Genomic DNA, 25177 nt, shown 5'->3' with positions numbered 1-25177 from the left:
AGGTATCCAAGAAGCCTACAGAATTCGAAATAGATTGGGCCAGAAAAGAAACACCTCCCGTCATATAATAGTCAAAACACCAAATGCACAAAATAAAGAAAGAATATTAAAAGCAGTAAGGGAAAAAGTCCAGTAACATATAAAGGCAGACCTATCAGAATCACACCAGACTTTTCACCAGAAACTATGAAGGCCAGAAGATCCTGGACTGATGTCATACAGACCCTAAGAGAAAACAAATGCCAGCCCAGGTTACTGTATCCTGCAAAACTCTCAATTAACATAGATGGAGAAACCAAGATATTCCATGACAAAACCAAATTTACACAATATCTTTCTACAAATCCAGCACTACAAAGGATAAGAAATGGTAAAGCCCAACATAAGGAGGCAAGCTATACCCTAGAAGAAGCAAGAAACTAATCGTCTTGGCAACAAAACAAAGAGAAGAAAAGCACACAAACATAACCTCACATCCAAATATGAATATAACAGGAAGCAATAATCACTATTCCTTAATATCTCTCAACATCAATGGCCTCAATTCCCCAATAAAAAGACATAGATTAACAAACTGGATATGCAACGAGGACCCTGCATTCTGCTGCCTACAGGAAACACACCTCAGAGACAAAGACAGACACTACCTCAGAGTGAAAGGCTGGAAAACAAATTTCCAAGCAAATGGTCAGAAGAAGCAAGCTGGAGTAGCCATTCTAATATCAAATAAAATCAATTTTCAACTAAAAGTCATCAAAAAAGATAAGGAAGAACACTTCATATTCATCAAAGGAAAAATCCACCAAGATGAACTCTCAATCCTAAATATCTATGCCCCAAATACAAAGGCACCTACATACATAAAAGAAACCTTACTAAAGCTCAAAACACACATTGCACCTCACACAATAATACTAGGAGATTTCAACACCCCACTCTCATCAATGGACAGATCATGGAAACAGAAATTAAACAGTGGTGTAGACAGACTAAGAGAAGTCATGAGCCAAATGGACTTAAGAGATATTTATAGAACATTCTATCCTAAAGCAAAAGGATACACCTTCTTCTCAGCTCCTCATGGTACTTTCTCCAAAATTGACCATATAATTGGTCAAAAAACGGGCCTCAACAGGTACAGAAAGAAATAATCCCATGTGTGCTTTCGGACCACCAGGGCCTAAAACTGGTCCTCAATAAAAATAAGGGAAGAATGCCCACATATACGTGGAAATTGAACAATGCTCTACTCAATGATAACCTGGTCAAGGAAGAAATAAACAAAGAAATTAAAAACTTTTTAGAATTTAATGAAAATGAAGGTACAACATACCCAAACTTATGGGACACAATGAAAGCTGTGCTAAGAGCAAAACTCATAGCGCTGAGTGCCTGCAGAAAGAAACAGGAAAGAGCATATGTCAGCAGCTTGACAGCACACCTAAAAGCTCTAGAACAAAAAGAAGCAAATACACCCAGGAGGAGTAGAAGGCAGGAAATAATCAAACTCAGAGCTGAAATCAACCAAGTAGAAACAAAAAGGACCATAGAAAGAATCAACAGAACCAAAAGTTGGTTCTTTGAGAAAATCAACAAGATAGATAAACCCTTAAACAGACTAACGAGAGGACCCAGAGAGTGTGTCCAAATTAAGAAAATCAGAAATGAAAAGGGAGACATAAGTACAGATTCAGAGGAAATTCAAAAAAATCATCAGATCTTACTATAAAAGCCTATATTCAACAAAACTTGAAAATCTGCAAAAAATGGACAATTTCCTAGACAGTATCTGAAGGTACCGAAGTTAAACCACGAACAGATAAACCAGTTAAACAACCCCATAACTCCTAAGGAAATAGAAGCAGTCATTAAAGGTCTCCCAACCAAAAAGAGCCCAGGTCCAGACGGGTTTAGTGCAGAATTCTATCAGACCTTCATAGAAGACCTCATACAAACATTATCCAAACTATTCCACAAAATTGAAACAGATGGAGCACTACGGAATTCCTTCTATGAAGCCACAATTACTCTTATACCTAAACCACACAAAGACCCACCAAAGAAAGAGAACTTCAGATAATTTCCCTTATGAATATCGACGCAAAAATACTCAATAAAATTCTGGCAAACCGAATCCAAGAGCACATCAAAACAATCATCCACCATGATCAAGTAGGTTTCATCCCAGGCATGCAGGGATGGTTTAATATACGGAAAACCATCAACGTGATCCATTATATACACAAACTGAAAGAACAAAACCACATGATCATTTCATTTGATGCTAAGAAAGCATTTGACAAAATTCAACACCCCTTCATGATAAAAGTCCTGGAAAGAATAGGAATTCAAGGCCCATACCTAAACATAGTAAAAGCCATATACAGCAAACCAGTTGATAACATTAAACTAAATGGAGAGAAACTTGAAGCAATCCCACTAAAATCAGGGACTAGACAAGGCTGCCCACTCTCTCCCTACTTATTCAATATAGTTCTTGAAGTTCTAGCCAGAGCAATCAGACAACAAAAGGAGGTCAAGGGGATACAGATCAGAAAAGAAGAAGTCAAAATATCACTATTTGCAGATGATATGATAGTTTATTTAAGTGATCCCAAAAGTTCCACCAGAGAACTACTAAAGCTGATAAACAACTTCAGCAAAGTGGCTGGGTATAAAATTAACTCAAATAAATCAGTAGCCTTCCTCTACACAAAAGAGAAACAAGCCGAGAAAGAAATTAGGGAAACGACAGCCTTCATAATAGACCCAAATAATATAAAGTACCTCAGTGTGACTTTAACCAAGCAAGTAAAAGATTTGTACAATAAGAACTTCAAGACACTGAAGAAGGAAATTGAAGAAGTCCTCAGAAGATGGAAAGATCTCCCATGCTCATGGATTGGCAGGATTAATATATTAAAATGGCCATTTTACCAAAAGCGATCTACAGATTCAATGCAATCCCCATCAAAATACCAATCCAATTCTTCAAAGAGTTAGACAGAACAATTTGCAAATTCATCTGGAATAACAAAAAAACACAGGATAGCTAAAACTATCCTCAACAATAAAAGGACTTCAGGGGGAATCACTATCCCTGAACTCAAGCAGTATTACAGAGCAATAGTGATAAAAACTGCATGGTATTGGAACAGAGACAGACAGACAGACCAATGGAATAGAATTGAAGAACCAGAATGAACCCACACACCTATGGTCACTTGATTTTTGACAAAGGAGCCAAAACCATCCAATGGAAAAAAGATAGCATTTTCAGCAAATGGTGCTGGTTCAAGTGGAGGTCAACATGTAGAAGAATGCAGATCAATCCATGCTTATCGCCCTGTACAAAGCTTAAGTCCAAGTGGATCAAGGACCTCCACATCAAACCAGACACACTCAAACTAATAGAAGAAAAACTAGGGAAGCATCTGGAACACATGGGCACTGGAAAAAATTTCCTGAACAAAACACCAATGGCTTATGCTCTAAGATCAAGAATCAACAAATGGGATCTCATAAAACTGCAAAGCTGCTGTAAGACAAAGGACACTGTGGTTAGGACAAAACGGCAACCAACAGATTAGGAAAAGATCTTTACCAATCCTACATTAGATAGAGGCCTTATATCCAAAATATACAAAGAACTCAAGAAGTTAGACTGCAGGGAGACAAATAACCCTATTAAAAATGGGGTTCAGAGCTAAACAAAGAATTCACAGCTGAGGAATGCCGAATGGCTGAGAAACACCTAAAGAAATGTTCAACATCTTTAGTCATAAGGGAAATGCAAATCAAAACAACCCTGAGATTTCACCTCACACCAGTGAGAATGCTAAGATCAAAAACTCAGGTGACAGCAGATGCTGGCGAGGATGCAGAGAAAGAGGAACACTCCTCCATTGTTCGTGGTATTGCAGACTGGTACAACCATTCTGGAAATCAGTCTGGAGGTTCCTCAGAAAACTGGACATTGAACTGCCTGAGGATCCAGCTATACCTCTCTTGGGCATATACCCAAAAGATGCCTCAACATATAAAAAAGACACGTGCTCCACTATGTTCATCGCAGCCTTATTTATAATAGCCAGAAGCTGGAAAGAACCCAGATGCCCTTCAACAGAGGAATGGATACAGAAAATGTGGTACATCTACACAATGGAATATTACTCAGCTATCAAAAACAACTACTTTATGAAATTCGTAGGCAAATGGTTGGAACTGGAAAATATCATCCTGAGTGAGCTAACCCAATCACAGAAAGTCATACATGGTATGCACTCATTGATAAGTGGCTATTAGCCCAAATGCTTGAATTACCCTAGATGCCTAGAACAAATGAAACTCAAGACGGATGATCAAAATGTGAATGCTTCACTCCTTCTTTAAAAGGGGAACAAGAATGCCCTTGGCAGGGAATAGAGAGGCAAAGATTAAAACAGAGACTGAAGGAACACCCATTCAGAGCCTGCCCCACATGTGGCCCATACATATACAGCCACCCAATTAGACAAGATGGATGAAGGAAAGAAGTGCAGACCGACAGGAGTTGGATGTAGATCGCTCCTGAGAGACACATTCAGAATACATCAAATACAGAGGCGAATGCCAGCAGCAAACCACTGAACTGAGAATAGGACCACCGTTGAAGGAATCAGAGAAAGAACTGGAAGAGCTTGAAGGGGCTCGAGACCCCATATGTACAACAATGCCAAGCAACCAGAGCTTTCAGGGACTAAGCCACTACCTAAAGACTATACATGGACTGACCCTGGACTCTGACCTCATAGGTAGCAATGAATATCCTAGTAAGAGCACCAGTGGAAGGGGAAGCCCTGGGTCCTGCTAAGACTGAACCCCCAGTGAACTAGACTGTTGTGGAAAGGGCGGCAATGGGGGGAGGGTTGGGAGGGGAACACCCATAAGGAAGGGGAGGGGGGAGGGGGATGTTTGCCCGGAAACCGGGAAAGGGAATAACACTCGAAATGTATATAAGAAATACTCAAATTAATAAAAAAAATAAAATAAACACATATACACATACATAATGCATATAAAACAAATGCATATATTTGTTTATATATAACATCATATATACAATATTATATACTATATATTAAATACATTTTTATATTAAATATATTATATGTATTTATTATTGTATATAATGTGTATAATATATAATACATAACACAATTATATATAGTTTATATATTAAACTATAAAGAAATATATGATTATATTTTTCAACTTATAAAATTTAATATATATTAAAATATATGTATTTTATTGTACTTTATGTTTTCAGATCGTTTTTCATCTATTATTCCATTTAGCCTTAGGAAGGATTCCATGTAAATATTTTGTTGTCTCCAAATTTGATTTAAGAAGATTCTTGCAAACCTACTATTATTAAAGTAGTAAGTGGGAAAGCCTAGATTTTAACTTAAATTGTTGAAAGAAACAGTTCATTCTCTTCTCATTCTCGCAGCTTCCTTACTTCAAAATGTGGTTTAATTTTCTTAAATTTTCAAACCGTCTTATTTTATTGGATGTACGTTATTAGGTCTTTGGTGAAGTCAAAGGCATTAAGAGTTCTATTGATTATGAAACAATCTCATCTAACTATCAACTACTGAAAAACTGTTATGATTAAAGTTTTTTAAGTGTTCAAATTCCTGAATTTTAACAGTTAAGCAATTAACTGTTAAAGAAAAGTGCACAGTTATGATGTTTGTTAAATGTGTGTAATGTGAACCTCATCTTAATTTCTGAAGTTCTACAATGCTACATTTATAAGGAGAGAAATATGACTGAACTTTGGTACAACAATGCAATGTTATTGCTTGTAGAATGTTTTTATTCTTAATTTAAGTGATATTGTAGGCATTTCTGAAGGAAAATCATTATCAAATGAAGGGAATTAAATAAAGAGAAATGTCTTTAGTAAGAATCAAAACACATTGGACAATTTCATTTATTTCTCCGAAGAACCACTGGTAAAGGAGTGAGTAGCTCCACAAATCAAAACACAATATGTTCCTCTCCGTTGTTGCCCACAGATGTAGACTGGCAGAAATACAAACTTAAGACAATTTTAAAATTCTGACAGTTATGATACAAATATCCTCTGGTAAGAATAACAGAAAAGATTGACCTAGAGTGAAAAACTATTTTATGTTCTTTGTGCACTGTATATTCTCCCCGTAATCCCATCTTAACCTATGCCTCAGGTTCCCCACCCCCACACCACAATATGATAAGATATTCAGATGAAGACAATATGGGGTGATTTTATTTTCACTTATAACTCCAGGCACAGTCCATTACGACACAGAAGTAATTAGCTTAGGATAGCTATCATATCTACATCATATCCATATTCACATCCTATCCACATTCATCAAACTAGTGTCCAGCTCACTTTCTTCATCCTACACAGCCCAGGTTCCCCTGTCCAGTGGATGCTCCTGTCCACAATTAAAATGGGTCTTTGCAGACTAGTTGAGATGAACAACATAAACTTTTGCAGCCATGCCCAACTCTCCCACTACGTGAATCCTGTCAATTGACAATTGACACTAACTACCACAATAGAATTTTGCAAAGCTTCATGAAAAAATAAAAGGTCATTGAAATAAATAGGTGAAAAAGCATCAAATGCTTGATTAGTATTATAATTTAAGCACTTATGTTATTCTAAATTAAAATATTTTTATGTAACTAAATTTTTTACTCCTTCAACTTACAACAATTTTCAAAAGCTCACAGCTTGTTAAACAATGAGATGACTGTTACAATATAAAAATAAGCAGAACAGTGTGCTGATGACCCTTAGAGTAGAAAGAAATAAGTATATCTATTTTCTATCTTTCTCCTAAATATACACATAAACATATGCATATACATTAAAAACCACATAGATGACATTAATACTTGTATATATACATATTTATGTAATGCCTATTTATAGAGCAAATCTATGGTACAGATGTTATAATTCAAGATAAATATAGATGAATATATTATATAGTCCATACATGTATGTATTGCTCCTATGTGCAGTAAAACTCGATGTTAAATAATGATAAAATTAAAAATGACAAAGTCTTGCCGAATACAGTAAACTATTCGAGTCTTCATTAGATATATAGAGGAGACATTCTCTGATAAGGAACAGACAGTAGAATTCTGGATGACACAGGGATTATGTCATTGGAAGACAGAAAACTCAGGAATAAAATCCCTGCAGGGAAAATAAACTTTACATCAAGGAACAAAGTGAAGTTGGATTCATAGAGGTGGAGGAAATGAATGGACAGAAGCCATAGGCAGCCATCCTACACAGCATAGCTACAAGTATATTAGAAGATTTGAGTAGAATTGTAACATGGTTTTACCCAGGTTTGGATAGTTTCACTGTGGTTGCCAGGTGATAAGAACCACTGTTGGAAGCATAGGTCATTTGAGAGACTCTACCAAGACTAACGCACAGATTACAGCAGTGTATGTGGTTAAGAGGATAGTAACTGAGTGTTGGTAATGGTCAGTTTCTAGATGTATCCTGATGATAAATCAGGTAGAATTTTCTGGATTTTTAAATGCTTTCCATTATTCATCAAATGTTGTTTGAATTGTAGCTTTGTTTTAGGCTCTATGCTAGATGTTAGCAGTAAGACAGTTACCCAAAGTAAGGGGGGGAAATGAGAAGAAATTTACTAGTCTCATGGAGGCCTGGTTAAAGAAAAAAGAAAATGGCTTGTCTTACAAATTGCTAAGTGGGGTAAACTGAAAATAAGTGAGCATAAAGTAGTAAAAACATACTCTACCCCAGAAACAAACTACTTAAAAGTGAAGCTTAGTTAACAAATGATGCTGTTCAAGGGGAGGCCCCAAGGTCTGACATCATTACTGGGGCTATGGAGTGCTCACAAAAAAGGGCCTATCATGAATGCCCTCCGAAAGACCCAACAAGCAACTGAAATTGTCAGATGCAGATATTTACACCCAACCAATGAACAGAGGTTGCTGACCCCTCTAGTGGAATTAGGGAAAAGCTGGAAGAAGGTGAGGAGGAAGGCAACCCTGTAGGAGGACTGGCAGTATCAATTAACCTCTCAGACACTGGACTACCAACCAGGTAGCATCCACCAGCTGAGATGAGGCCCCCAACAGATATACAGCAGAGGACTCCCGGGTCTGGGTTCAGTCACAGAAGATGCACCAAATCCTCTAGAGAATGGAGGTCCTAGGGAGAGGAGAGATCTGGTGGGTGGGGTGGGTGGTGGTGGAGTGGGAACATCTTCATGAAGACAGGGGGAAGGGAAGAGGTATGGGATGTGGAATATTCAGAGGGTGGGCCTGGAGGGGGATAAAATCTGGAGTGTAAAAAAGAACTAAATCAAATTAAAAAACAAAGGAAAGGAAGTGATGCTGCACAGTGAACCAAAAGGATTCACCTTCAAGTCTGCTGGAGGCAATAGGAGAGAGCAAGCAAGCAGCCAGGAGCGTTCCTTGATTAAGGAAAATGGAGATGCCATTTACCAACATGGCAATAGTTTCCATTTAATTTTTCAAAAGCACATATGTATGTAAAAAACAAGTGACATTGCAAAATGGTATGATCATTCACACAATGTGTGCTTGAAAACAGTTCAATTGCATTTTTAAAAATCTCATAATATACAAGATAGAGTTAGGATATTTTTTATTGAATTGTATGCATATCGATACTTGGCTACTGGGAGATGTATGAAGTGTGGAGGACACAGTTTGGGCACTCCTGGTAGAGAGAAATTCTTGTGAGCATAGACTTTTTTCCTTTATATTTTTATAAATTTCTAGTTGAAGTCATAAGATGCTTTGGCAAAATTGTAAAACTTTTTAACAAAATGTATATTTGTTGAGGAGAGAAAGGTTTCTGCCAAATTTACTACCTTCAATCCAGGAATGGATATTTTTATACAAATCCAAAGTATTTTTTTAATTTTTTATTATATATTTCTTTACTTACATTTCAAAGGTTATTCTTCTTCCTGGTCTCTTGTCCATAAGCCCCCATTCCCTCCCCTCCCCCAATACAGGTATCCTCCCTCTACATCCCCCTTATTGCCCTCCCCTATATTCCCCTACACTGGGGGTCCAACCTAGGTGAGATCAAGGACTTTCCATTCCACTGGTGCTCCAACAAGGCTATTCTCAGCTACATATGCAGTTGGAGCCCTGGGTCAGTCCATGTATAGTCTTTAAGTAGTGGTTTAGTCCCTGGAAGCTCTGGTTGGTTGGCATTGTTTTTATGGGGTTGCAAGCTCCTTCAACTCTTTCAATACTTCCTCTAATTCCCCCCAAGGGTGTCCTATTCTCAGTTCGGTGGTTTGCTGAAAGCATTGACTGCTGTATTAGACATGCTCTGGATGTGTCTCTCAGGAGAGATCTATATCCAGTCCCTTTCCGCATGCATTTTTTAGCTTCATCAATCTTATCTAGTTTTAGTGGCTGTATATATATGGGCCACACGTGAGGCAGGCTCTGAATGGCCATTCCTTGAGTCGCTGCTCTAAACATTGCTTCCATATCCCCTCCTATTAATATTTCCCCCTTTTAAGAAGGAGTGGGAGCATCTGTGTTTTGGTCATCCTTCTTGAACTTCCTGTGGTCTGTAGATTGCATCTTGGGTAGTTTGAGCTTTTTGGCTAATATCCACTTATCAATGAGTGAATATCAAGTGTGTTTTTCTGTGATTGAGTAGCCTCACTCAGGATGATATTTTCTAGTTCATTCCATTTGCCTATGAATTTTACGAAGTCATTGTTTTTGATAACTGAGTAGTATTCCATTGTGTAGATGTACCACAATTTTTGAATCTATTCCTCTGTTGAAGGGCATCTGGGTTCTTTCCAGCTTCTGGCTATTATAAATAAAGCTGCTATGAACATAGTGGGGCATGTGTCTTTGTTGTATGTTGGATCATCATTTGGGTATATGCCCAAGAGAGGTATAGCTGGGTCCTAAGGTAGTGTAATGTCCAGTTTTCTGAGGAACCTCCAGACTGATTTCCAGAGTGGTTGTACAGTTTGGAATCCCACCAACAATGGAGGAGTGTTCCTCTTTCTCCACATCCTCACCAGTATCTGCTGTCACCTGAGTTTTTATCTTAGCCATTCTGACTGGTGTGAGGTGTTTTGATTTGCATTTCAAATCCAAAGTTTTAAATGTATGTACATATTGGCCTGAGATAATAGCATTTTCCTTTTTTCTTTTTTATTGGTTATTTTATTTATTTACATTTCAAATGTAAATCCCCTTTCCAATTTCCCCTCCACAAGTCCTCTATCCCCTCCTCCCTCCCCCTCCCTCTATAAGGGTGCTGTCCCAACTGCCCATCCACTCCTACCTCAGTGGCCTAGTATCCCCCTATCCTGGGTAATCAAGCCTCCACATAACCAAGAGGCTCCCTCCCAGTGATACCAGACAATGCAATCCTCTGCTACATATCCAGCTGGAGCCATGGGTACTCCCTGTGTACTCTTTGATTGGTGGTTTAATCCCTAGGAGCTTTGGGGCAGGGTAGGGGTGGGGGAGCGGTGTCTGTTTGGTTAATATTGTTGTTCTTCCTATGAGGTTGCAAACCCCTTCAGCTCCTACAGTTCTTGCCCTAATTTCACCCACTGGGGTCCTGGCGCTTAGTCCAATGTTTGGCTGTGTACATACACATCTGTATTAGTCTGGCTGTGGCAGAGCTTCTCAAGGGGCAGCTATCAGGCATCTCTCAGTAAGCATCAGCAATAGTGTCTAGCTTTTGTGTCGGCAGATGGGATGGATCCCTAGGTGGTGCTTCTGGATGGCCTTTCCTTCAGTTTCTGCTCTACTCTTTGTTCCTGCATTTCCTTTTGACAGGAGGAATTCTGGATTCATATTTTTGAAGTGGGTGGGTGGCCCCATGCCTCAACTGAGGGCTGTTCCTATCCACTGGATATGTTTATTACCAGTTCTATCTCCCTTTTGTTGGGTATTTTGGCTAAAGTCCTCTGTGTTGGGTCCTGGGAACCTCTTGGGTCCCTGACACCTGAGACTCTCTAATGGCTACTCTCAGTTTTCCCTCCCCACTGCTACACACCTACTTTCAAATTCCTGATCCTCTGTACTTCTCCCTCACCTCTTCCCATATCTGAACTAATGCCCTCTTCCCTCCCCCTTCTCTCTCCCTCCCAGATTCCTCTCTCCTTCTATTTCCCAGAGATTACTCTCTTCCCCCTACTGTATAATACTGTAACATCCACACTTTGGTGTGATCTTCTTTCTTCTTGAGTTTCATATGGTCATTTTCATTTGAAAAACCTTAATCACAGCAGATATTAAACCACATAAAAATTTTAAAAGTGCAAACTTTGTCTCATACCTTTTGTTGCACGTTTGCATGTAATTTTTGCTTTCAGGATTAATATCAGTTTGAAAATCATGTTTATTATCTAGAGCTTCTATCATTTGCATTTAGCCAACACATGAAACTATAATGTAATACAGTTACATATTTTTGAACATTCTAGTTTTACAAAGTCTCCAAAATCATCATATCTTCAGCATACTGGGTGAAATTTTATTTCTTGTATAAAGCAACATGCCCATTGGCTAGGAATATTGGCTCAAGTAAAAACGAAGAGTGAATGTATACCAATTATGCCACACATGGGATAGAGGTCCTCAGATTATTGTCTCAGTGTTCTAAGGACTAAAAGACAAGGCCTCTGACATGAAATGTGAAGATGTGGTAAAATAATACATACCACTGACATCATTTTCTGTTGGTCCATCCACAGCTCCTAAGATTACTGTTGCTTTCTATTTTTGTACATTATATTCAATACAATTGTCTTCCTTTTCTTTTAAAATGACTTTGAGCTGACCACCATTAGCACCCCTATTACTTTGATCCAACCCATCTTCTCTCCCTAGTTTTAGTCTCTTTTCCTCTGCCTTTATCACCTCAGCCTATCCTTTGCAGAATTTGTTTTGTTAAAATAGAGATGGTGCCACGCAACTTCTCAAATACATTTCTGAGTTGTCCTGTTTAACTATAATAAAGGATAGAAGCTATCCAATATTTCACAACTCTACAGAATCTGCTTTACTTACCCAACTGCCTCTCTAACATGACACCATGCCATGTCTCCCTTCCCAGTAGCCTCACTACCGTTGCCTGTGAACACGTAGGATGGCATATTTTAGAGGCATTTTTGCTTGCATTCTGCTTCCACCAAAGTTCACTTATCTCAATGAAATTTTGTTCCAGGTTTAGCTCTGGGTGGCAGTCTTTGACAACCTTGTTAAAATTCTACAGTCTTTCCTTACTTGATATTTCTTTTCCCACCTTCTCCTCCTGTTTCAACTTTTCACTGACGGTATCAGCATATGTGTCATTTTTCTTCAGCACTGTCAAGTTAATTAAGGTAGGTGATACATTTTATTGTGCTGTGTACTGTATCCTAGCTAGAATCATCCCAAGTACACTGCAGAGCTAAATGTGCTTATTCAACAAGAAGAGAAAATGTCACCAGAATCAAAAGTGACAGAAATAGGATGGCCATAGACACCCTTTTGACCCACAGGACACTGCCACTCTAACATGACACCATGTCATAACTTCTCCTTCCCCTTCTTAATAGCCTCACTACCATAGTCCCCAATATTAGCTCTCATGTACGTTCTGTTTAACCACACATAAGCATCCCATTTGCTGTCTCACTTAAGAAGAAAGAAAAGGAAGGACAGGAAGGTGAGGAAGAAACAGAAACACTAGCCATTCCAGCTTGTTCAAACGAAAGAACAGTTAAAGGCATTAGGATTTGGTAACTTCTGATAGAAATATAAAGTCCAAAATAGCAAATTTTGTCTATCTTAAATAACAGCCAGAGACAGGACTACAATTTGCAGTTTTTATGTAAATGACTTAACCCTTCTTCCAGTTTTGTGTGTAACTTTCTGCTCTTTCTCTTCATCTCTGTACTCATTTGTCCTTTCTGAACTGACACTACCACTTCCTTTATTGCCTGATTCATTCCCCTTACCATAAGTTTTGCAATGTCATCCAATGACAAACAACACAGTTTTCTTAATTACATTTTTTCCTCTCTTTCAGGTACGTTTTATGAAGGAAATATTTTTGCATTACTATTAAGTTCTTTACCTAAAGAAGTTTTTTTCTATTTCTATTTTTCCTTTTCCTTATACTTTTATTTTTATACAATACAGTTGTTTCCATCCTCCCTATCTCCCCCTTCCTCTGTCTCCTCCCATCCCTCCTCCCTCTGTCTCCTAAAGGATGTGCCACCCCCACATACACCAGGCTTCCCCACTCCATGGGGTTTCATGTCTCTAGAGGGTTAGGCACACCTTTTCTCACTGAGGCCAGACCAGGAAGCCCTCTTTTGTATATGTATTGGGTGTCTCAAACCAGCTAGTGTATGTTGCCTGGTTAGTAGCTTAGAGTCTGAGACATCTCAGGAGTCTGGGTTAGTTGAGACTTCTGGTTTTCCTATGGGGTCACCCTTCTCAGCTTCTTCCAGCTTTTCCCTAAATCAACAGAGAGGGCCTGGGCTTCAGTCCATTGATTGGTTGTAAGTATCTGCATCTGTCTTAGTCAGCTGCTTGTTGGGCCTCTCAGAAAGCAGACATGTTAGGCCCCTGTCTATAAGCACACAATAGCATCAATAATAGTGCCAGGCCTTGGAGCCTCCCTATGAGATGGATCCCAAGTTGAGCTGGTCACTGGACCTCCTTTCCCTCAGTCTCTTCTTCATTTTTTGTTCCTGCAGTTCTTTTAGCCTGGAACAATTCCGAGTCAGAGTTTTTGACCATGGGATCGCAAACCCATCTCTCCACTTAATGCCCTGTCTTTCTATTGGAGGTATACTCTACAGTTCCCTTTCCCTGCTGTTGGGTGTTTCATCTAAGGTCCCTCCCTTTGAGTTCTAAGAGTCTCACACCTCCTAGGTCTCTAGTACATTCAAGAGGGTTCTGCCCATCCAGCCATCTCCCTTAGGTTGCATATTTCCATTCATTGTGCTCATTTTCTGGACCTCTCTCTCTCTCTCCCCCCCAAGACCTGATCATATTCCCCTTTCCCCCTCTCTCCCTTCTTCCATCTAGTTCCCTCCCTCCCTCTGCTTCCTGTGATTGCTTTCTTGTCATCGAGGGAGCAGAGGTTACCTGGAAGAGAATGGGGGACAAGAGATGCAAAGAAGGATACCAGACAAGACAAGAATCTGATCAAGGCGACAATTTTATTTTTCCCAAGGCTGAATTTATACCTTAACAGGGGTAACAGAGAGAGGGGGGAAGTGGGAAACGTTTACGCAGGCCAAGGATACAGTATTCCTGTGGTCAGCTGATGTCAACAGGATGTTGGTTTTTCAGAAAGGTTACAGGTCATCACATTGGGCATCTTGAGGTCAGATATATTTCTCAACTAGGTCAGAATTTTATCATATCATTATTCATCCTAACCATCAGATATTTATTAGTCTTCTACAGCTGGCTGGGGATTTTCCATGAACCCAGTCATACTTAACTCTCACCATAATATTAACATCAATAATGGAGGGTTTCAAGGGCATCGCTCCCTTCACTTTCTTCTCCCTCCCAAGTAGGATTGAAGCATTCTCACTTGGGCCCTTCTGGTTGTTAACCTTCTTGAGTTCTGTGGATTGTATGTTAGCTATTCTGTTCTTTGTTGGCTAATATCCACTTATTAGTGAGTATATACCATGCATATCCTTTTGTGTCTGAGTTACCTCACTCAGGATGATATTTTTCTAGCTGCATCCATTTGCCTGCAAAATTCATGATGTCCTCATTCTTAATAACGGAATAGTATTCTATTGTGTAAATGAACCACATATTCTGTATCCATTCTTTGGTTGAGGTACATCTGGGTTGTTTCTAGCTTCTGGCTGTTACAAATAAGGCTGCTATGAACACAGTAGAACACGTGCCTCTGTGGCATGGTAGGGCATCTTTTGGGTATATGCCCAAAAGTAGTATAGCTGGGTCTTCAGGTAGATCTATTTCCAATATTTCGAGAAACCTTGAGATTGATTCCCAGAGTTGTATCAGTTTGCAATATCAATGATTATTAAATGAGTAAGATGTAGTGTGCCTTAATCTATGAGAAATATTATTTAATATTTGCAAATATCAGCTTTAAAATATCTAAATGTAGTTCACTTTTAGAAACCTCTTACTAGCATTATAACTGCACATGATAATTGTCTCAGGTTATTTATTTTATTATCAATATAAACAAAAATAATGTAGTTCATGAAGAAATTAAGTTAAAGGAAGAAATGCTTATGAAGTTTCTGGCTATAAGACAATAGTAACTGTAAATAAATGATCATTTCTCTGGCTGTCTTATAGATAGGTTAAATAAACCATTACATAGTCAGAACATTTTGCATAATTGGTAATTAATTGTATTTATAGAAATAAGATGATTAATCTACATGTTCTAAAATTAATGTCATTATAGCTTCATATATATAATAACATAGCATGTTGTAAAAGTTATTGAAGAAATCAATGTCAGTGAGTAGCTTTGCTTTTCTTCACTACAGTAAGTCAGGTGACTGAATTCTTGAAACTACCATATAGAGTCATTCATGTCAAATTCATGCTTGACTACTATCAATATATTTTATATAATAACTTACTCCAAGACTATTATTTCTTTTGAAAGGTTATGCATATGACATTTAATGAGATATTTGATAATGTGACATGTAATTTTGTAAAATTCATTAATAGTTCTTTCCATCATAGATATTTCCTATTTAATAATCTCAATTATTATTTATAATAGCTTCTTATGTAATTGAACATATTGTTTACTGGAATCATTTGAAATTTTCCATTTTTTGGAAATTGTAGTTTTAATCACCTAATTTATACATTTTCATAATATAAATGAGCATATCTTTTATGGTTTCCTTCTGCAGGGTAAGAAACTTTAGCTAAACTCACATTCCTAAAACTTCCCAAGTTTAAAAAATAATGAACCCAAATTAAGGTACTTGTAATGTCAAAACATGATGAAGAATCAATTCAATCATTTCAAATATATCTACCCACAACTTCAAATTACGTGATAAGTCCAAAATAGTTATCATGGTTCTGGGTGAGTATTTAAAGGCTTATATGCCTTAAGATGCACAGACGTTCTGATGTCACATAAAATTCATTCCCAGTTCAGCAATAGGGCAGATATTTGTGTGATTTTTTTTAATTTATCCTTTGGATAGACAATTATGTGAATGTTTGTTTAACTATATTTGAGAAACATTAAAATGCAAATTTTTAAGAGGTAAAAATTTGGAAGGAATTCGTGGAATGGTGGCTATGTCCTCCCCTTCTGAGTGAGGGACAGTATTGTAGGAAATTACTGAGAATCCCATATGGCCTCACCCCTGCCATGGGCCAGTACAGGGAGGAGCAAAGCCCTTAAGGAAGCTTTGGTCTTCAGTCTTCCTTTATAAGAGGGCAGGTACAGAGGGAGCATCACATGATGCTTGAGAGGGGTGGGGAATGCGTGTTGCCCTAGCCTTCTCCTTGAAACTGGAAAAGAAACATGTTCACTCCTGGCATCAGAGCTCACTATGTCCACACTCGTATCTTACTCTTGATGAGGCTGTTGCTTCCCAGAGAAAAGCTTTCATCCTGTAGATTCTGAACTAGGTTGTCAGCTACAACACAGTGTTGTTCTGTGGCATAGCATTCCTCACAGAGATGTTCATTTTGGCCTCATCTTTCTGAGCTTGGTGTAGCCAGGATTCTTGCTCATAGCTGTACAAATTTCTTGGCGGCTTCAGCCTCTCACTCAGCCTGCACTATCTTCTGCCTCTGTTCCTACTTTGTATTTTCCACCAAAAATAGAGCCTGTGGGCTTCCTGCTGGGCAGCTTGTTTTGCTTCTTCAGTGATGGATTCTTGGCGATAGCTCAGTTCTCTGATAGTTACCTCACCCAGGATAAGACTAAAGCCTTGATACTCTCTATCAACTCTCTTCGGATCAACATAGACATGTGGCTTTACTGGGCTAAACTTGGCCACCATACTCTTGAGCACCTCATTGGCAATGGACAGCATTACTCATTCCTAGTAATATAGGGATTTGAAACCTGAGGATCCTGGAGTGAAGGTCTTTATCCTGGATCATGTCCTGCCTTATGCCTCCAATCTAATTACAGAAGATGGCTCTAAGATCACCTTCCAAAGTAAACACAGATTCTTGGACACCATAGGCCATGGCCGCAGCCATGTCGACCCAGTAGCAGCTCCATCACAACACCCATATCCTGAAGCCCTGGGGGCAAGCATCCTGCTATGTCCTTCAAGTTCTGGACTGAAGAGTTAAATTTCAAAGAATTAGTCACAAACAAAGTTCGGACATGCCTGAGGGAATTTGAGATAGGGCTCACGGGCTGGAACCGCCCCTTCCCTTCCTTCACTCCCTGAGGATGGGTCATCCCCCTGCCTAGTGAGATGAATCATCCCACTCCACATTGCTGAGCGGCTAGATAGCACTTACTCTTTGCTGATGTAATCCCACGCCAAAAGTAACTGTGAGTCCTTTGAATTAGCCAATCCTGTGTAACGGTGCGAAATTCCCTGGCTTCCCCTATATAAAGCCCTGCCTGAAGAGGCTCATAAATAAAGCTGCCTCTTGTTATTACATCGTGAACGGCTTCTCGAGTTTCCTGGGGCACGCCACCATCCCGAGATTGGAGCGAGAGTCTCCCCAAATTTTGGGGTTCTTTCAGGACAATGTTTGATCCACCTGAAGGCAACAGCACTAGAGGTCAGGAGAGGATGCCCTCCTGCTTTACCTCAGTCCAGTTTAGAAACTGCTTCTGTACATGAGTACTGGGGATCATGGCACTTGCCCAAAAAATACAGATTATTATTAAAATATTTACTAAGTGAGTATTTAAGACAAAAATGAATGTGACTTTATTTCCTTTTTAGCTCTGGGGAAAGACAAGGATTACATGGATGAATCTGAACATGCCAACTATGATCGATCTCGTCTCCTTAATGACTTTGTTACCAAAGATAAACCTGAATCCAAGACAAAGTTATCTAAGGTAATACAAAATGAGCTATTAATGAAAAATATTTGTGATGTAATGTTGAAAACATTTGAGTATTCAACTCTATGGTTAGATTTGTGCTGGAAAATTTAAACAAAACATAGAAGTTAATATCCATCTTAAAGAACTCAAACAAATAGCTATTTTTGATATATTTATTTTTATTATTAAATAATTATTATTTATCAATTCAAAAAGTGACCCTTTATTTTTTAAATGTATTATTTAATTTTCATTTTATTTACTTCTTTATTTGTTTTGGGTTTTTTTTTTCTTTTAATTTGACATAGGGCTTCTTTTTCTGTAGCCCTGGCTCACCTGGAACTCACTCTGTAGACCAGGATGGCCTTGAACTCAGAGATCTGCCTGCCTCTGCCTTCTGAGTGCTAGAATTAAAGGTGTGCACCACTACCACCTAGTTTATATTTTAAAATTATAATTACATTATATATATAATATATACACATATATTATATATGTGTGTTTGTGTGTGTGTGTGTGTGTATACAGTAAATATTATTTGCCTGTTTCTACCCTACCTTATATAAGGGTTCATGATTCGCTGATGAATAATACCCCAGACTCAAATAGTATGCAAAAGCAAAGAGCATTTTATTCTGAAAAATAGCAGCATGCTAGGGTCTTCCATTTACCAAGATGGAGACACTCAATTGAGTTCAGGCCTAAAGCACATTAGGAGAATTCCAGGCAGGGGTAGGTGACTTTTATCTTAATTGGTTGTCTCTATATCTGAGGACATTCCAGTACCATTGCTGGCGGGAGGGCTGACTGTTGCTGGGTAAGAGTGGAAAATGTTGCTGACCATTGTCCTTGCCTCATGCCAGGTGAAAGGGCAGCTTCTGGTAGTCAGGCAGTTTCTGATTGACTGTCCAAGGCCTGGGATTTTTTCAGATATCTGACTTGTCTGTACTTGCCCAGATCTTGGAAATAGGGATCTAGGACTAGTCTACTGAACTGACAATTTGAAGCTTTTCATGGACACAGCCTGTCTCAGTCCTCTCACTTAGATCTTTTAGTTTGCAAATAAAAGACCCAAAACCTTTATATTTATACATAAGCTTGAAAACACTGGAGGTGGACAGATATCAACCATCTGTGCATTTTGTCTTAAGAAGCTGTGTTTTACCTGGGTCGCTCCTACTCCAACTAGCCGGTCCTCATGGCCATGTACTCAGGATCCACCTACCCCAGAGTGACTTCTTCCTTCTTCTATCTCCCTCACCGGGTTTCTGCCTCAGACCCCAAGCCTGGAAACTGATACTCACTTACTTCTCTTCTGTCAACTAGAAGCTGTAGGCATCTTTATAAAACCAATAGTTTTAAATTAAGGACTAAGATTTGCACAACAAAAGCTGGCATATGTGAAAATTCATTTGTCTCGAGGCAATTTGAACATGGGATATAGAATTTAGCATCGTATTACATAGCAAAGAACCAAACTACTCAACAAATTTATACATATGGAATACACACACACACACACACACACACACACACACACAACTTTTCTGAGTGTATCTAGTATTGGTTGTATGTATAAGTTTTTAAGGTTGACCACTCTGTATTAGATACCCTCATGTTTTGAGAAAACTGATTAACCCTCTCATACTGTCATTAATGGCCTCTAGCTCTTAATGTGGGGGTATTGCCCCGTGAGATTTCCCCCATCCACAATGCCATGCCAACTAGTGTTTCTTTGTTCAAGTATTGTTTTGGCAGTCATACTGTTGAACTGTAATGGGTAAAGCTTCCCCTTTTAATGAGGAAGACAGAACCTTACAGAAGACTTCCAGGTCCTTAGCTTTTACAATTAATCTGTTTTCTGTTCAGTGATATTCCCTGAGCCTTGTATATCAATCTGGACTATGCATCCTTTGGTCAGTATTTCTCTACACTTTAATTACGTGTGCTTTTTGTAATGGTCTCTGTTTGCTAATGAGATTTTTTTTTTGGTTCTTTTTTTCGGAGCTGGGGACCGAACCCAGGTCCTTGTGCTTCCTAGGTAAGCGCTCTACCACTGAGCTAAATCCCCAGCCCCATGAGATGTTTTTAATAGCAGGAAAATGAGAGCTACATTTAGATAAGAGCATAAGGATACATATTAGGAATGGCACTGGCTGGAAAATGAAGCAGTAGTAGATTCTCTTCTGAGATCCATTAATTGAACGTACTTATGAGACATAGTGTTACATTTCAATGCTTGTACATACTATAATGGTAGCATAATAATTCTAGTATCACTGTGAGAGGATTCAAAATCCTTTTTTATAATTATTCTGACATCTAATATATTATCATCAAGGTGTAAGCATGGCAGCTCCCAGTTAGGCAAGGTCCAGAAGGAGCTGAGAGTCTACATCTTGATCTGACTATAGCTATGAGAAAACTGATTCTTCTACACTGGGCAGAGGTTCAAAGCCCACCCCGACAATGGCACATTTTCTCCAACAAACCATATTGTCAAACAGTACCATTCCCTATGGCCCACCATAATATGTGAGAGTGTCTAGGTCATAGCAAGAAAAAGTCAAAACTGAGTACATACCAGAGTTTTATAGCAACTTGGAGGTTGAGAATGCAGCATTGAAATAATATTTTACCAACAAATAAAATAATAAAATGTAATTAAGTTTTAAACCTCTTTATTTCCCTGGTCCCACCATTTCTCAAAAATCAAGGCTTTGGGGAGATTTTAAGATATTTAATGAGGCCATTGAAAACCTTATTGTTTATGAAAATTTTCATCATTTAACTCTAACTGATTCACATCTGCTTCTTGTTTTTAAGGCAAATCCAAGCTCCGAATAAGTTCATCCCCTCTTCTAGTTACATTGGGGCTTATAGATAGAGAGGGGAAAGGATAAAAAGAAAAAGGGGGAAAGAAGGAGAAAGAAAAGAAGAGAGTTAGAGAGTAAAAGTAAAGAGAGGAATTTGGATATTTAATTTAGTCCAAGGAATGACTTGTTTCAATACCTGTAGAATAGATACTACTTATATTCTTTTTTTTTCTTTTTTTTCGGAGCTGAGGACTGAACCCAGGGCCTTGAGCTTGCTAGGCAAGCGCTCTACCACTGAGCTAAATCCCCAACCCCACTACTTATATTCTCAAATATAACTTTCCCTATGTAGTTTAATTTAGTTTCTATTAAAATTACTTTTCTTTATTTTTAGTCACTACTAAAGTACTTGTAAAGAAATGTAGCAGAATTTAAATATCACTCATATCAAGAATGCAACAAACGTTAACAAATATATTGAGTTAATTCATTCTGCAAAATTTTTGTATTAATATTTATATAGGTTTTTAACATTTTTTCTTAAATTAGTTGACTAATCATTTCTTCTCTGTGTAACTCAGGTACTTTTTATGTCAGATAAATTTTATTTTTAGTGAATAGAAAGGAGGTATAAGAGAAGTGCAAATGTTCACCAATCAGCTTACGTCATCTACTGGGAGACAAAAACACTGTACATCAAGTAATTCGAGGATAATTTAAGATCCAAAGCTGCATCGCTTGCTTCTCTGTGATTTACCACATGGTTAATAGTTAAATCATGATTTAGTGTACTTATAGTAGTTCTGACCCAAAGATCATTTTTCCTCGGACTTGAAACTTAGAATGTTAGAGTCAAAATAATTAGTAAACTGTAGTGAACGTTGCTAAGTATTAGGACAAGAAAATGTAGTAAGAAATCATATGGGGTTGGGATTTAGCTCAGTGGTAGAGCGCTTGCCTAGCAAGTGCAAGGCCCTGGGTTCGGTCCCCAGCTCCGAAAAAAAGAAAAAAGAAAAAAAAAGAAATCATATATCAGTTCAATCAAATGAATATTCAAATGTACTATTGAATTTGTGGGATTATCACCCCCAACTCTTACCCTTCTATGAAAACTACCACTCCCCGTGATACCAGGGTGGCTTATACTTGCAGATGCCATAAAAAGATGCTCCTTTTTATCCCTATCATAGGTGAGAAGGAAACGCAATTTCTATTTGATAAGAGAAGTCAATTTCTTAAAATAAAAATAATGCTGAAGATTCTGAAGGTTATAATCGTCTGCCTAGAAGATATTATTTGTGAGCTCTCATAAAGTTGAATAAATTAATGACTAATTGCATTACTATCTGGGATGCTGCATTTTACAAATCTGCTTTCTTCTCATATTACTCATATATATTTGATTTCTCATGTTTGTAATTTCAGGAGTCTGGAGGCTAAGGTAGGAAAACTATTACAAATTTGAGGCCATCCTATTCTACAGAGTAAACTGGTCATTTAAACCCACTGGCAAGGAAGAAACAAAAGAAAGAAAGAAAGAAAGAAAGAAAGAAAGAAAGAAAGAAAGAAAGAAAGAAAGAAAGAAAGAAAGAGAGAGAGAAAGGATGGATGGATGGATGGATGGATGGATGGATGGAAGGAAAGAAGAAACTATTTATACACTGCATTGTAAACATATAAACCAGGTTTTAATGCATGAATCTCTGCCTCACATCCTGTGTCACTTTGGATGATTGCTATGGGTGCACTCTGCACTCTGCATATTATACATACTAAGGTAAGTGCATAGGAAACATTTCAGATAGGAGCAAACAGCATATACACAGAGTCAGCAGGAAGGACCATTACCTTGAAAAGGCGACTCATACCTAATGCAAACAACACAGTGGGTAAAGACAAGTATTGAACAACAGAAAACAAATAGAACTCAATAGCATTTATCCATCAGCCGTGAACTAGGGTCAGAAAAAATTATTCTAAACCTTCTCAAGTGCCATTATTGTATTTATGACAGCTCTGTTGAGTTTTTCTGCTGTAAAAACTTACAAAGAATCTTAAAAATATACCTGACTAGTGGCCTGGTGTATAGATGGATTTTCAATCTGATAGAAAATTTACTTGTTAACCATTGTGCAATGGTTAACCATTTCTAGGGTGGCCTTGAGTCTAAGTGATATATATTTCATTTTCATCACTACTTATAATAATTTACCATGGTAGTTTGAATGTCAAAGCCCTTCTTAGGCTTCGCTACTCACTTAGTCCCCAGTTGGTATAACTATTTGGGAAGAATTGGGAAGTGTGGCCTTTTTGGAGAAGGTGTGTCACCACTGTCAGTCCCTGATATTCCAAAAGGATCCTGTCATTTCAAGTTAGCTCTCTGCTTTCCAGTTTGTGGATGGAGAGATATGAGCTCTCAGTTTGTGCCCCAATGCTATGCTTGCCTTTCTACTGCCACACTCCCTATTGTAATGAACATATACTCCTATCACTCCAGAGCTGTAAATCCCAAATAATCCCGTCCTTCTAAAAGTTACCTTGGTCATGTTGTTTTAACACAATAGAAAGGTAACTGCTACATTTAATAAAGTTAAGTATTCTTAAAAATAGCTCTCTACTTTAGGATCTATCTTCTGAATTTGGAATTTTATTTTTAACTTCTTTTGGAGATTAAACTTATTCCAGTCTTGGTTTCTAACATGATAAAATTATAATGATAGCATAATAGATCTAATAGAAAGACATTGTTTAAATTTGGTACTCCAGAACAGCGAAATCATCAGAACAGGTAAGCATAAGATAGCCTCTATTGTCCAAGTGTTAAGATACAATCGATGGAGAAACCCAAGGAACTCTACAAATCTGAGAGATAAATCACCATGTGCTATCTAAATTTATATTCTGCTAGCCTTAAGTCTTAAAACAAAATCCATATTAAACAGCTCTGGGTTCAGGCAAAGCTTTCATTTCTGTTGCGTCTCCTTGGATCCTAACTTTATCAGGTCTACATATCAGAGCTAGCCTTAAAGAGGATAAAAAACAACCTGTACCAGCCACTAATGATCATAGCTGTCCTAATTGAGAGAAATATGTTAGAAATTCAGCACCAAATTAGTTGATTAAATTAAGCAGGAGACTCAACTCGGCTGACATTAAAAGAATACAGTAGTGGGAATGGACCACAAAAAATATCTGGGAATAATTCTTTTCAACAAGAGACAGTTTTGAATGTTAAAGGGTAAAGTAGGGGCTGATACCAGGGATAAACATAGAATTAATTCTTCTTCAAATACTGAGAAGAGAAAAAAAATAGTGTCACTAATTTCCAAGAAATACTCAAAATGCTCCTAATTCTTTGGAGCCTAGGTATAGCGTGACATACTTTATATTTGAGAAAAACACTTAAGCTCTCTGAAATAGCTAAGATTTCAATAGTTTGTTTGAAAACCTGTTGGGCCAGAGAGTTGGTTCAGCAGTTAATCGTGCTTGCTACTCCTTTTGCATTATTTAAAATTTTTCATGTAATATATTTTGACCAAGTTTTTCTTTCCCCGAAGTCCTCATAAACATTTCCAACCTCCCGATCCACACAACTTTAAGCTCTCTGTCATTATTTTAAAAACAGGAAACACAAAAAGGAAAATCAAAACAAATAAGCAAAAATAATACAACAAAAGTCCCCCCCTCAAAAGGCAAAACAAAACAAAAAGCTCACAAACAAACCAGCAAAAACTATACAGTTCATTTTGCATTGCCTAACTATTTCTGAGCCTGGGGCCTGACTTGGAGTGGTAATAGATCCCCTGACAGTCCATTGAAGAAAACTGATTTTTCCATTTTTTGTGTATTGCCCTTAGTATTAGGGCCTTGTCAGGAGTGAACCTGTGTAGGCCTTGTATATGAGGTCACAGTCTTTGTGACTTCATACTGTGTCAGTTTTGTTGCATCTGAAAGATACAGTATTATTATTATTATTATTATTATTATTATTTACATTCCTGTTGTTATCCCCCTCATTATCCACCTTTTAACAGTTCCTCATTCCATATCTCTTGCCTGTATCCAAGAGGATGTGCCCACCCCATCAACCCCATTCCCACCTGACCTCCCCACTCCCTGGGACCTCAAGTCTCTCAGGGGTTAGGTGCATCTTCTCTCACTGAGGCCAGACCAGGCAGAAGACTGTTCTCATGGAATCATCCATCCCACCCAATATTTCTTGCAATTTTTTGCC

At 38.1% G+C, this 25177-nt stretch overlaps 1 protein-coding gene and 1 pseudogene across 2 annotated transcripts in view; one reads left to right on the top strand and one right to left on the bottom strand.

Annotated features, from left to right (window-relative positions):
- Ano3 (anoctamin 3) overlaps positions 1-25177 on the top strand; it is a 376269-nt gene that overhangs the window by 142274 nt on the left and 208818 nt on the right. For both annotated transcript variants that reach the window (XM_087651939.1, NM_001430402.1), the window contains 1 exon segment: positions 18021-18139. In XM_087651939.1, coding sequence (XP_087508065.1) covers positions 18021-18139 — 119 coding nt within the window.
- On the bottom strand, positions 16651-17521 carry LOC103691857 (prohibitin-2 pseudogene; annotated as a pseudogene).

Source organism: Rattus norvegicus, chromosome 3, assembly GCF_021556685.1.
Source record: "Rattus norvegicus strain SHRSP/BbbUtx chromosome 3, alternate assembly SHRSP_T2T, whole genome shotgun sequence".
Taxonomy (NCBI): domain Eukaryota; kingdom Metazoa; phylum Chordata; class Mammalia; order Rodentia; family Muridae; genus Rattus; species Rattus norvegicus.
Note: the sequence above shows the minus strand (reverse complement) of the source record. Positions and strands in the feature narration are given on the sequence as shown.